Source organism: Microcebus murinus, chromosome 7, assembly GCF_040939455.1.
Source record: "Microcebus murinus isolate Inina chromosome 7, M.murinus_Inina_mat1.0, whole genome shotgun sequence".
Taxonomy (NCBI): domain Eukaryota; kingdom Metazoa; phylum Chordata; class Mammalia; order Primates; family Cheirogaleidae; genus Microcebus; species Microcebus murinus.
Window position 1 is genome coordinate 100,220,065 of NC_134110.1, and position 13,132 is coordinate 100,233,196.

General features: G+C 43.9%; 1 protein-coding gene across 2 annotated transcripts in view; it reads left to right on the plus strand.

The window, feature by feature from the left end:
- The window catches only part of LYN (LYN proto-oncogene, Src family tyrosine kinase), a 133,112-nt gene that overhangs the window by 74,721 nt on the left and 45,259 nt on the right, over positions 1-13,132 (plus strand). For both annotated transcript variants that reach the window (XM_012774080.3, XM_012774081.3), the window contains exons 5-8: positions 3,713-3,811; positions 3,935-4,038; positions 4,585-4,734; positions 5,837-5,989. In XM_012774080.3, coding sequence (XP_012629534.1) covers positions 3,713-3,811; positions 3,935-4,038; positions 4,585-4,734; positions 5,837-5,989 — 506 coding nt within the window. The remainder of the gene's footprint in view (positions 1-3,712; positions 3,812-3,934; positions 4,039-4,584; positions 4,735-5,836; positions 5,990-13,132) is intronic.

Consider the following 13,132-nt stretch of genomic DNA (forward strand, 5'->3'; position numbering starts at 1 on the left):
CCTTGCCAAGACCAGCTCTGCTCTCTGAACACAGAGTGCAGGCGGCTAATGTGGTGAGAGACTGGTCAAGATCAATCTGGCGATGCAGCCACGCAAACCGCCACTCTCCGCTTTCTACCCCTTTAAACACTGAGTTCATCATAAACTGCAGGAATGGGAACAGCCTCTTTCTCAGCTCCGCCCCAAGGCAGAGTTAGAACCTTTGGCACAAGGCGCCCAGTCCCAAGTCGCAGGAGGGTGTGGGTGATAATGTCTCTTCTAGTTATGTCTGGAAAAGCCGCCTCCTTCGCAGCTCCACTCTGTCCAGGTGGGCTCTGCTCTCTGCACACAGAGCGCGGGGTGGCTTGTGCAGCGAGAGACCGTCTAAGATCAGACGGGTGGGGCAGCCACAACAGCCACTCTCTACCTACTGTCTCTTGAAATATGGGATTGGAGATAAGAGGCAGGAATGGGAAGAATCTCTTTCTCAGCTCTGTCCCAAGGCAGAGTTGGAGCCTTTAGTGAAGCACCCAGCCCCAAGTCACAGGGGTGTGGGTGAAAATGTCTCTCTAGGCTCTATCTGGAAAAGCAGGCTCCTTCACAGCTCAGCCTTGCTGTCTGGGTGCAGAGCACAGGTGGCCTGTGTAGCAAGAGACCGGACTGTCCAATATCGGACTGCAGGGCAGCAGTGCCCGTCACCACTCCCTCCCCACCCCGTTCCAAACACCAAGCCCAAGTCAAACCGCAGGGATGGGGGGATGGGAGCAGTGTTGGAGGCTCAGAGGGACTTCCTCTAACTCGGGAAGTCCCAAGGGATCAAGGAACCTAGCTTTGCGCTGTCTGACTGCTCAGCTCCAGCAAAAACCTCGACTATCTCCAAGGTCAAAGCCTCCTTTCCTGTATACTCCCCTCACCCTGGACCTGGAAGTGACCTACAGCGAGATGTCGCAGTGGGCTCTCCTTCCTGCCAGCGGGGGAGCCACTGCTGGGTCGGACCCTCCCCCACCCGAGACTGCCTCAGCTGCAGCTAAGGAGATTTCAAAATGTTTCCTGCTCTAGTCTCCTCTCCACACTGCTTTGTCCCACGCTACCACTTCCCACCAACTTCCGGCACTTCCAGTCCTATGTGGGTGTGGAGCTCGGAGTAGGAGGGGGCTTCTCTCGGCGCCCCCCTCCCTCCCTGTTGTATATTTCTGATTCCCCCGGTTTTGCGGAAGAATATCCATTCACCTTTGATTTCAGCTGTACATTGTCTTATCCCTCCGTTTCCCAGTGAATGTCTGCAGGCTTGCTGGTCCTGTGGAAGTGCTGATAGCTGGCGTGTGGTTGTGCACTTTCTTCATTTTCCGCTCTGGGAGCGAGGAGCCAGGAGGCCACCCCTACTCCGCAGTTTTTCTCTACCCCTCCCCAGTTTCTTTCTCCAGCCGTGCCACCGTAAGAAGTTTGAGTCTGTGTGGCATCTGCATGCTATTTACAATGCCATTTTTATTTCATTATATTACTTAGATTTATACTGGGTTTATGGGCCCAGTTTGGTTTCTGTGGCTACTGTCCTAGAGCAGCCGTGTTGGAAGCACCTGTACTCAGCAGCTGCCTTGGACGTCGTCATTTCCATGATGGGCGTCGTCATTTCCATGATGGGCGTCGTCATTTCCATGATGGGCGTCGTCATTTCCTCGATCCCCAATGCCAACTCACAGGCAGTGTGAGTCTGCAGGACAGGAAGGACAGTACTAAGAATAAGGGACTCCCAACATTTTAATTCTAGCTTGCTTTTCCTACTAATCTTGCAGGAGCGTCATCATGATCTGCCACATAGGGTTAGAGGAGGGAGACCCCCAACGAAGGCTAAGGTGTTCCGCCGTTGAGAGACCACAGTGATGCTCATAGGTTGAGTGTGGGTCTAGCTTAATCCTGGCCCTGCCACTGGATCGTTGCATGACTCAACACGTCACTTAAACTCTGTATCTTGTTTCTTCACTTACAAACCGGAAACGACAGTGCCTGTATCGTGGGGTTGATGTGAACACGGCACGTGTGTGCATGTGTGTGTAAGTACAGCACAGGCATAGAGCAGGCATCGTTTAGTGTTACTTGCAGTTGTCCTTCATGTCTTGCAGACAGGGAGCCCGTCTGCGTGTGGAATTCGAGGAGGAACACGGTTGAAGGCTCACACTGTTAAGGGACCCGTTTCTCCCCCTTCACCAGCTCCCCCGCCCCTTCTGAGGCTCCATGGCCACCTCCTGGCTGGGAGCATGAGCGTGGTGGTAACTTACCTGCTGGGAACTCTTGTATGGTTTTCTCTCTCTTTTTTTCCATGGCTTCCATCTCTATGGCAACTAAATGTTTCAACCAAGGAGTTGATGACACATGAACAACCACCCATTGCTCCCTTGACCCCCATTTCTCTAAGAACCCTAAAGCCTTTCTTAGCTATCCTGGGGGAAGACAACAGAGGTTTTGCTTCTGCAAGGTGGGAGCCATTGTTACCAGCTCGTGTTTGGCAGGACCCACACTTTAGCTGTACGCCTGTTGTCCTTCACTTCAGTCTCTAAACATATTACATATTTTTATTCCATTGAAAGGAGTGAATTTTCCTGCCGTATTCTGGGGTTCCAGGGATGCTCCCCACCTTACCTCATCACTGCCCAAACAAATAGCCTTAAAAGAATTGGTATTGTAGCTCTTGAGTCTTGGATGTAAGCACTTTTTTTCCTCTTTTATTGTTAGTTGACACTTCATAATTGTATATACTATGGGATACAGAGTGATATTTTGATACATTTATACAATGTGTAATGATCAAATCAGGATAATGAACATATTCATCACCTTGCACATTTATTATTTCTTTGTGTCGTGAACATTCAAAGTGCTCTCTTAATAGCATTTTCTCTTTCTCTCTTTTTAATATTAATAGCTTTATTAAGAATTCACAGTACCATACAGTTCACCAATTTAGAGCATGCAATTCAGTTTTAGTATATTCTCAGAACTGTGCAACCATCACCATGAACCATTTTAAAACATTTTTAACATCCCCAAAAGAACCCTGGCACCCCTTAGCCATTACCGCACCCCCACCATTCTCTCTAGCCCTTTGAGACCCCCCAATCTACTCTTTATCTCTTAAAATGGGCCTATTCTGGACATTTCATCTAAATGGAATTATACAGTGGTCCTTTGTGACTGGCTTCTTTCGCTTAGCATAGTGCTTTAAGGCTCATACGTGTTGTAGTGGATCAACACTTTGTTCCTTTTACTGCTGAGTAATACTCCATCGAATGAATATGCCAGATTTGGCCTATTCTTCGTTAGTTGGTAGACATTTGGGTTGTTTCTACGTTTTGGCTTTTACAGATAATGCTGCTTTGAACATTCACATACAAGTTTTTGTGTGGACATATGTTTTCATTTCTCTTGGGTATGTGTCTAGAGGGGGAATTGTTGACTATGTTATTTTAAATTTACTTTTAATTTTTTATTGATATGTAATATTTGTACATATTTATGGGGCACATGTGATATTTTTAGCTTCATTTTTATTTTTAGAGATGGGGTCTCACTCTGTCACCCAGGCTGGAGTACAGTGGCACAATCATAGCTCACTGCAGCCTCCAATGCCTAAGCTCAGGTGATCCTCCTGCCTCAGCCTCCCCAGTAGCTAGAACTACAGGTGGGCACCACTATGCTCATTCTTTTAGCTTCTTTTTGCCGTGTGTTTCTGTTCCAGGCATGGAGAATGGTGGAAAGCTAAGTCCCTTTCAACAAGGAGAGAAGGCTTCATCCCCAGCAACTACGTGGCCAAAGCCAACACCTTAGAGACAGAAGAGTGAGCCCTTACGTGTTGTCGTCTTTGATGTTTTGTCTGCTTCGCTGGATTTCTTGTTGATGTTCTTCGTGTTTCTCTTGCTCTGGAACATGACAGTCATGGAATGTTGCAATGTCCTCACAGGTGGTTTTTCAAGGACATAACCAGGAAGGACGCAGAAAGGCAGCTTCTGGCACCAGGGAACAGCGCGGGGGCTTTTCTCATCAGAGAAAGCGAAACATTAAAAGGTAGAAAGTGGCTTAAGGCCTCTATAAAACACTGTTTGGAAAATCATTTTTAGAAACAGTTATAGAATTACTCATAAAAAAAGAGAAGGATATAGTATACTCTGGCAGTAAAAGTTTTATAGTTTGATAACAAATAAACTCAAATGATAAGTTTTGCTTCTAAAAGTAACATAGAAAGCAGGCGTAAATGTGGCCAGTTCTTACCGTTCTTTACATTTGCTGAGCTTCTTGTGTAACTATTTAGAATAAATCCTGAAATTTAAAGAGAAAGAAAATTAAAGTAACTTTTTAATTCAGCAAAATAATAATTTAAAAAACTATCATAAAGAAAGAAAATGGCACGTTGGTAAGGTACTCAGCAAACAAAATGTTTCATTTGTTTCATTTGTCAAGTAGGATTTTTATAGGACTTTAAAAATTATGCATTATATACATAACCTATATTTTGCATATTTTTATGATGAAATGTGTACTGCATTGTTGTCTAATGCAGATATTATTTGTCAAATATAAACATATACCTTACTTATACTCTTTCCCCAACAGGAAGCTTCTCTTTGTCCGTCAGAGATTATGACCCGGTGCATGGTGATGTTATTAAGCACTACAAAATTCGAAGTCTGGACAATGGGGGTTATTACATCTCTCCACGAATCACTTTTCCCTGTATCAGTGACATGATTAAGCATTACCAAAGTAAGTAACAACTGAAGGTTGTACTAGACAGAATAGGTTTGTTATGGTACATGTAAGGTGTCAAGTATTATTTTTATATTAAAACCTTTTATGCATCATATTTCTTTTGGATAAAGTTGGCAGATCACATTCTATAACTGATTCTAAATTAATCTGTGGTTAAACGTGCAAAAGAAGATTTGGTCTTTGTGAATAATTATCGCAGTCCTTCACACCTGGTCTGTGCTATTTGACATTCAATATTGTAAAATTACCAACAGAAAAATAAATATTATTTTTGCATGTGCCTACTTTTACAAGACATCCAAATATCTGGAAGAGGAATGCAGATTCACAGATCTGTGTGTTTGTGTGTCTATGTGTTAAAGGAACATGTACTCTTGGTGAAAGAAAATAGAAATAACAGCCCCTAGCACCACCAAAATATTTTAAAGTGGCAAGTCAGTGTTCCTCCATCTCTAGTGCCACGGTCAAGCCCTTTGGAGCCTGGACCTGTGGGTGCCTTCCCTGTGTGACTGAAGTCAGGTGCAGTAGTTGTTGCTTCTGCTCTTTTCCAGAACCTGCTGGAAGGGAAAGCCCGTTGTGGGTTTGCTTAGGTCCCAAAGTATGGAGAGAACAAGGTGCCTCCGATTTTTATGGCCTCCACCCTGTCTCTGCCCTCCCCATTCATCTGTGCATCTGGCGCATGGGTTGAGCCCTGCCGTGCTCTGGCCTGTTCTGGGGCTGGGAGTTCGATGGTAACACGACCAAGTCCCCACCAGGGTGCCCTGTGGAGCTTATGTGGGCTCAGTAATTTGAAATCATGTTTTATTAAGTAGGACGACCTGTCAGCCTTTAGGTATCTATTATTTGTTGGCTTTGTTTGTTTTGCTTTTATATGTCAGCAACGCTAATGAGTAAAATCAAGTACGTTTCAAATTGTCTTGTCTTATAAGAATTTCAAAAGTCACAATTAATGTGAAGGATACTCCCCATAAACATTTTAGATTTATAGACTGTGGCAGGTTGGATATTATAAGACTAACAATCCAAACTTTTCTTTATAGATAGTGGTAAAATACAGTGTTGCATTTCTTAACCTTTCTTTTCCCCTCCAAATCAGAGCAGTCAGATGGCTTGTGCAGGAGACTGGAGAAAGTATGTATTAGTCCCAAGCCGCAAAAGCCGTGGGATAAAGATGCCTGGGAGATCCCCCGGGAGTCCATCAAGTTGGTGAAAAGGCTTGGCGCTGGACAGTTTGGGGAAGTCTGGATGGGTAAGTGTGTGGCCCCGGGGCCAGTGTCCTCTCCGGAAAGACACCTGGAGAAGGGAGGGCTCAAGCCCATTTCTACCAGCTTCTGAGCCAGATGCTGAATTGCATCAAACGCATCATTTCTGTTGTCTTCCCCTGTCCACCTGGGGCTGGAACTGGCCTGCCAAATCTGTTTGCTTCGGCTCTTGCTCTCCCTTGTGACTTAGTAATTCTCTAAATGTTGGTGAGGAAGGGAGCAATGGGGACTTACCTTGATCCTTCTGTGTACTCCTTCACGCCTCTCGTTGGTGGATTCTCCGGATAACATGTTAAGTGCGAGAAGCATGCTTCTGTCTCAGGACAGGTGCTCTTGGGGATGGGACACACTGGCTCCATAGAAAGCATCACATTTATTATAGTTTGAGGGTCACCAAGAAAGTTTCTAAAGATGCTCAAAGTCCCATCATCAGCGACTCAGTTCTTAAAATTAAGTAACGCCTTTGCAGGCTGACGAGAGGCATGCCCGAGTTACGGCAGTCCTTCCCCCCGGGCATCCTCCGCCCACCTGTCTCTTAAAAAGTCTTTTTTTCTTTCTTTTTTATATAATTTATTTCTTTTTCGTTTTCTCTTTGCATACCAGAAACCATGTGGATTTTTAAAAAGTTTTTATAGTAAATGTGAATTTCTTTTGTTCTAAGAATTAAAGACAAAAAAACAATTAAAAAAAAACAAACCAGCGTAACAATCTCTTTTAGGTTCTCATTGAAAATGCAGTTGCTTCTGGAAGGGCAGCGTGCCGGGGCATCCGTATCTAGCTGGGTCACTTTCTCTGTGCCAGCTCTGTTGGCTGAATGCGAATGTGATTTCTGAACAGGGGGCGGACGGCTTTTACCAAGTCCCAGCCCGGCCGAGCAGAAGACGAACGCCTCTCTGCAGCCATGCAGGCGCGACACCTCCTCATCCGGGGATCCGAGGGAGAGGTTTTCCTTCCCAAACCTCGGTGCCTGGGATCATGGCCTTGCCCACTCTGTCCTGTTGGCACCTCTCTGGTGACTTTTAAATACGGCTAGCACTGACCGAACCTGTAATTAATTCTTCCTGTACTGTGAGTCCCTGTGAACGTATTTGCAGACTTCAGTTAGCCGTGTTACACCGCCTCACGGTCTCCGCCCCGGTTGGCACATTTCGGGGCCAGTTGGCAGCGCACACCAGGCAGTCTGTTTTTATCCCGGTTGGCAGATTCATGGGTGTGAGTGCTCACTTCGGATGTTGTCTTTTCCTGTGCACTCTGTTGTCTAAGTCACAACATCGTCCTCCTCATTTCTCTGTCTGCTCTTTTTTTAAATTAATATGAAATTCACATGACAGAAAATTAATCATTTTAAAGGGAAAAATTCAGTAGCATTTAATACATTCACAATGTTGTGCAACCACTACCTCTGTCTAGTTCCAAAATGTTTTAATCACCCTAAAAGGAAACAATGCACCCATTAAACAGTAACTCCCCCTGCCCCAACCCTCAGCCCCTGGCAACCTCCATTCTACTTTTTGCCTCTATGAATTTGGCTAATCTAGGTACCTCATGTAAGTGGAATCATACAATATTTGTCCTTCTGTATCTGGCTTACTTCACGTAGCATGATGTTTCCAAGGTTTATTCATGTTGAAGAATATATCAGAATTTCATTCTTTTAGTTGGCTGTGTAATATTCCATCATTTGAATATAACACAGTTTGTTTATCTACTAATTTATTGATGGATGTTTTGGTTGTTTCTACCTCTTGGCTGTTATGAATAATGCTGTTATGAGTATTTATGTACAAATTATTGTGTGGACACGTATTTTCATTTATCTTGGGTATATACCTAGGAGTGTAATTGCTAGGGCATATATAGTAAGTCTATGTTGAACTTTTTTGAGGAACTGCAAACCTGTTACATGCTTGTTTTTTATTTTTTATTTATTTATTTTATTTTTATTTCAGCATATTATGGGGGTACAAATCTTAAGGTTAGGTAATTGCTAGGGCATATATAGTAAGTCTATGTTGAACTTTTTTGAGGAACTGCAAACCTGTTACATGCTTGTTTTTTATTTTTTATTTATTTATTTTATTTTTATTTCAGCATATTATGGGGGTACAAATCTTAAGGTTAGGTATATTGCCCTTGCCCCCCTTCTCCCTCCCACCCGCCCGACACCCGATAAATGTTATTCCTATATGTCCGCTTAAGTGTTGATCCGTTAATACCAATTTGCTGGTGAGTACATGTGGTGCTTGTTTTTCCATTCTTGAGATACTTCACTTAGTAGAATGGGTTCCAGCTCTACCCAGGAAAATAGAAGAGGTGCTATATCACCATTGTTTCTTAAAGCTGAATAGTACTCCATGGTATACATATACCACATTTTATTAATCCACTCATGTATTGATGGGCACCTGGGTTGTTTCCACACCTTTGCGACTGTGAACTGTGCTGCTATAAACATTCGAGTGCAGGTGTTCTTTTTGTAGAGTGTCATTTGATCTTTTGGGTAGATGCCCAGTAGTGGAATTGGTGGATCAAATGGTAGATCTACTTGTATCGCTTTAAGGTATCTCCATGTTGCTTTCCACAGAGGTTGAACTAGTTTGCAGTCCCACCAGCAGTGTAGGAGTGTTCCTCTCTCTCTACGTCCATGCCAACATTTATTATTTGGGGACTTTTTGATAAAGGCCATTCTTCCTGGAGATAAGTGATATCTCATTGTGTATTTGATTTTCATTTCCCTGATTATTAGGCCGTCTCTGGGCTGGTGTCCGCAGGTCTCTCTTCCCACTGGGGAGCCCACCAGCAGTCCAAGATGCAAGGGAGGGGGAAGTTAACTGTTTCACCTATCTTTGCCACTGGTCTCCAAGCTTCTTGGGAGGTCTCTTCTTCCAGTTCTCCTCCACAGCCTCCTCCTGTGGACTCTCCCGTGGTCTCAGGTACCCCTCCTTCTGACTCTCCTCTGATGTATGCTCTTCTGCTTGCTTCTTTCTTCTAATTTCTCCTAGAATCCGTCTTTTCTGCAGAGACACTGTCTGGCCATGTTTCTCGTCTGCCATCTTGCTCTGCCCCTCCATGCTTGCTTTTTAAAAATGACTTGTCTTCTTTTTTTCCTCTCAAGATATTTATATTCTCAATTTTTTTTTTCAAATCCACACAATAGTTGCAAGAATGGCATAATGAACATTGTATACCCTTTAATGAGATGCAGCAGTTGTTAATATTTTGCTTTGCGTATATATACACACACATACATGTTGTTGTTAAACCACTTGAGAGTAAGTTGCAGATGTGATGACTGTTCACCCTCAATACTCAAGCATGTGCCTTCTCCAAGCAGGGCTGTTATCTTACTAAGTACAATGGTGACATGCAGGAAATTTAACATTGATACATAATGTTATCTAATACAGAGTCAATATTTGCATTTCCTCAGTTGTTCCAATAATGTCCTTATGGCTATTTTCCCCCAACCTGGCATCACAAATTTGACCTTAGTTGACCTGACTTTAGTCTCCTTTAATCTGGAACAGTCCCTTGGCTTCATCTTTCATGCCACTGACATTTTGTAGAACACAGGTCAGTTGTTTTGTAGAGTGTGCCGCAGTTTGGTTTTTCTGATGTTCGTCAGGACTTGACCAGGCTGTGCCCTGTTTACTAACTGTGTCTGGCTGCCTGGGCTGTGCTGTCTTGCAGCCCACCTGTCGGGAGGCATCGTGGTGACTGGTCCCGTTCTCTGATGTTCTGTTTTGTTTTGTTTAAGGTGGCCCACTGGTTTCTCTATGATGACTTTTTATTCCCTTTTTTTTTTTTTTTTTTTTTAATTTTTTTTTTCCTTTTTATCTTTCAAATCTTCCAACATTTTTATTCCCTTTTGTAATGAATAAATCGTCTGTGGGAACATCTTTGCGACTGTGTAAAAAGAACTTTCCCCAGGTGGTGTCGTCATGATCTGCTCATTTCGGGTCCTCTTCCCCCCGAAGCTGCAGTCCTCCCTGTGCTCCTCCCACGCTCCCTGCACAGGTCTGCTCTGATCCCCCGCCTCACGCCAGGGACAGGGACTTCTGCCTTCTCTCCCGGGCTTCCCCTTTCAAGGCTCCTCTCCGCAGAGAGTACTGGCAGGAAAAAGATTACCACTGTCACATGCAGTTCTGCCCTTAATCCAACTGTGCGCTCTTTCCTCTTACTGTGACTCAAGTGGGGAGGAGGAGGAAGAGGAAGAAGACGACTGGAGGGGGAAAGAAAAGAGTGTGCGGGCTGTATGATCTGCAGGCTCTGCTCGGGGTGCCTGTTCACGGATATTCTCAGGTACTCATTGCAGGAGCACTGTCGGGCAGGCATTACTGTCTTCATTTGATAAATGGCAACGCTGAGGATCAGATAAACGACTCGCCCAAGGTTGCTCAAGACAGTGAGAGAGCCAGGTCGCCCTGCCATCTAACAGCCCTGGACGCTGTTGCTTGCTAATCTATTTACAAGTTAATTTGACTTCCTTCGCCTCAGTTTCCACGCCAGTGAAATGAGCAAACAGCTATCTCGTCAGTTGTTGAAAGGAAGAATGAGATCATGTACCCGAAGTGTTTCCCACACACTCTGGCTCCATGTGGTCTGTGTTTTATTATTATTTCCACTTTTCTGGGTTTGACTCTAATCACTGAAAGCTATATTTTGATGAATTTTCCCAATTTTAATCATGAAACAAAGCCATAAATAATCTTTCCTGTGGACATTTGCTGGCGCAGGAGTTGCTGTCTGTCATGAAGAGGAACATAGAGAGGGCCTAAACCAGGCTGTAGTTGTTCACCCTGAAACAGTGGCGCTGTGTGTAAAGTGATAGTTTGGAATTTTGTTTCACCCTCCCTGCATTCAGCTGGGAAGCCAGGAGAAAGGTGTAGAACTGCGTGCCGTTTATACCTGAGGGATGCGTAGCAGCGAACCAAGTATGTTCAAATCTCACCGCTTGGGCGAACTGTGCCCATGTGATCACATCTTAGCAATGCTGTTTGGGAGACTCGGTTGCTGCAGGCTGGGTGCATGGCATCGGCAGCTCTGCCGTCAGCTGTGCCTTCGGTGCACCTTCCAGGGAGTGGCTGGCCAGGGTGGGGGCAGGAACGAGGAGCAAGGCAGCAGTGGGGCACACCTGAGTGGACCTGCCTGCGGCTCCCGGTCTGTCCCGAGGCACGAGCCTGGGCTAAAATTGTGTACCTGGAACTCAAGCACATTGGTCCTTTCTGGGATTGAGAAACCCTTTCTGCCTCTAATCCAGACATGCTAAACCCCCCTGCCCAGTCTCTCAGTGCCCTGCAATGGGCTTCCACTGGGCCACGCGCTAAATGTTCACACTTTGATTTTAAGGAACTCTCATTTGGCGTGTGCCCGGGTGGCCCCTGGGAGAAGCTGAGGTTTAGAAGAGAGGAGAATGGGATCTTGAGAAATATGTACTTGTTCTATCCAGAATGGTACTTTTTATTTAAACTGTTTGCAAGAGGGGAAAAACCTTGTGAAAATGTTATCACTTGGATAGATATGCTATTATGTTGGTGCAAAAGTAGTTGCGGTTTTGGACCATGAATTTTAAATCATTATAACTAGGTTCAAAGACATCTTTATTAATCAAAATAGGAACCATTACAATCAACACATTTTTGCCAACAAGAAATTATTTATTTCTGTAGTATAAAAACCCATGCTTCGGGATTTGACGAGCTCTTGGAAAGTATTTTCTGCATCTTGCTGCTTGTGGAAGTGTTTTCCCTGCAAAAAGTTGTCTAGGTGCTTGAAAAGTGGCAGTCGGTTGGCGAGAGGTCAGGTGAATGTGGCGGATGAGGCAAAACTTTGTAGCCCACCCAATTCCTTCAACTTTTGAAGCGTTGGTTGTACAATGTGTGATCGAGTGTTGTCGGAGAGAAAAATTGGGCCTTTTCTGTTGACTAATGCCAGCTACAGGTGTTTTCGGTGCATCTTATCAATTTGGTAGCATACTTCTCAGCTGGAATGGTTTTGCCAAGATTCAGAAAGCCGTAGTGGATTAGACTGGCAGCAGACCCCAAACAGTGACCATGACCTTTTTTTGGTGCAAGTTTGGCTTTGGGCAGCTTAGGAGCTTCTTCTCAGTCCAACCACTAGCTGGTCGTCACCGGTTTTATAAAATCCACTTTTCATTGCATGTCACAATCTGATCAAGAGATGGTTTGTTGTTGTTGTGCACAATAAAAGAAGATGAAACTTCAAAACAATGATTTTTTTTATTTTTGGTCAGCTTGTGAGGCACTCACTTATTAAGCTTTTTCACCTTTCCAATTCGCTTCAAATGCTGAAGGTAGAATGGTTAACGTTAGTTCTCCGGCAGCTTCTCGTATCGTCATGAGAGGATCAGCTTCGATGATTGCTCTCACTTGGTTGTTCTCAACTTCCAGTGGGCAGACACTGCGCTCCTCATCTTCAAGGCTCTCGTCTCCTTTGCAAAACTTCCTGAACCACCACTGCATTGTACGTTCGTTAGCAGTTCCTGGGCCAGATGCCTTGTTGATATTGCTCCATTGCTTTATGACCCATTTTGAACTTGAATAAGAAAATCACTCAATTCATCTATAGGGACGTAAGAAAAAAGAAAGAAAGAAAATCACTTGAATTTGCTTTTTGTCTAACATCATTTCCATAGTCTAAAATAAATATAAAATAAATAGCAAGTAATAAGGCCTTAGCAAAAAACATAAAGCAAGAAATACATATTACAATGATGTATATCATAACCACATTTATTTGAGAATGTATTCTAATATCAAATAGCAAATTTCACCAATTCTAAAACCACAATTGCTTTTGCACCAATCTAATGTCTTTTTTTAAATTGTGGTAAAGTACACATAGCCTAAAACTTACATCTTAACTATCCCTGAGTGCGCAGGTCGGTAGTGTCAAGCACATGCACACTGTGGTGCAACTGATCTGCAGAATCTCTTTCCATTTATAGAACTGAGATACTCAACTCTCCACCAGAGTCTGACAATCACCATTCTACTTTCTATCTTTATGAATCTGACTACTTTAGTCAGCTCAAATAATTAGAATCATACAGTATTTGCCTTCTTGTGACTGGCTTATTTCTCTTAGCATAATTCTTCCAAGGTTCGTCC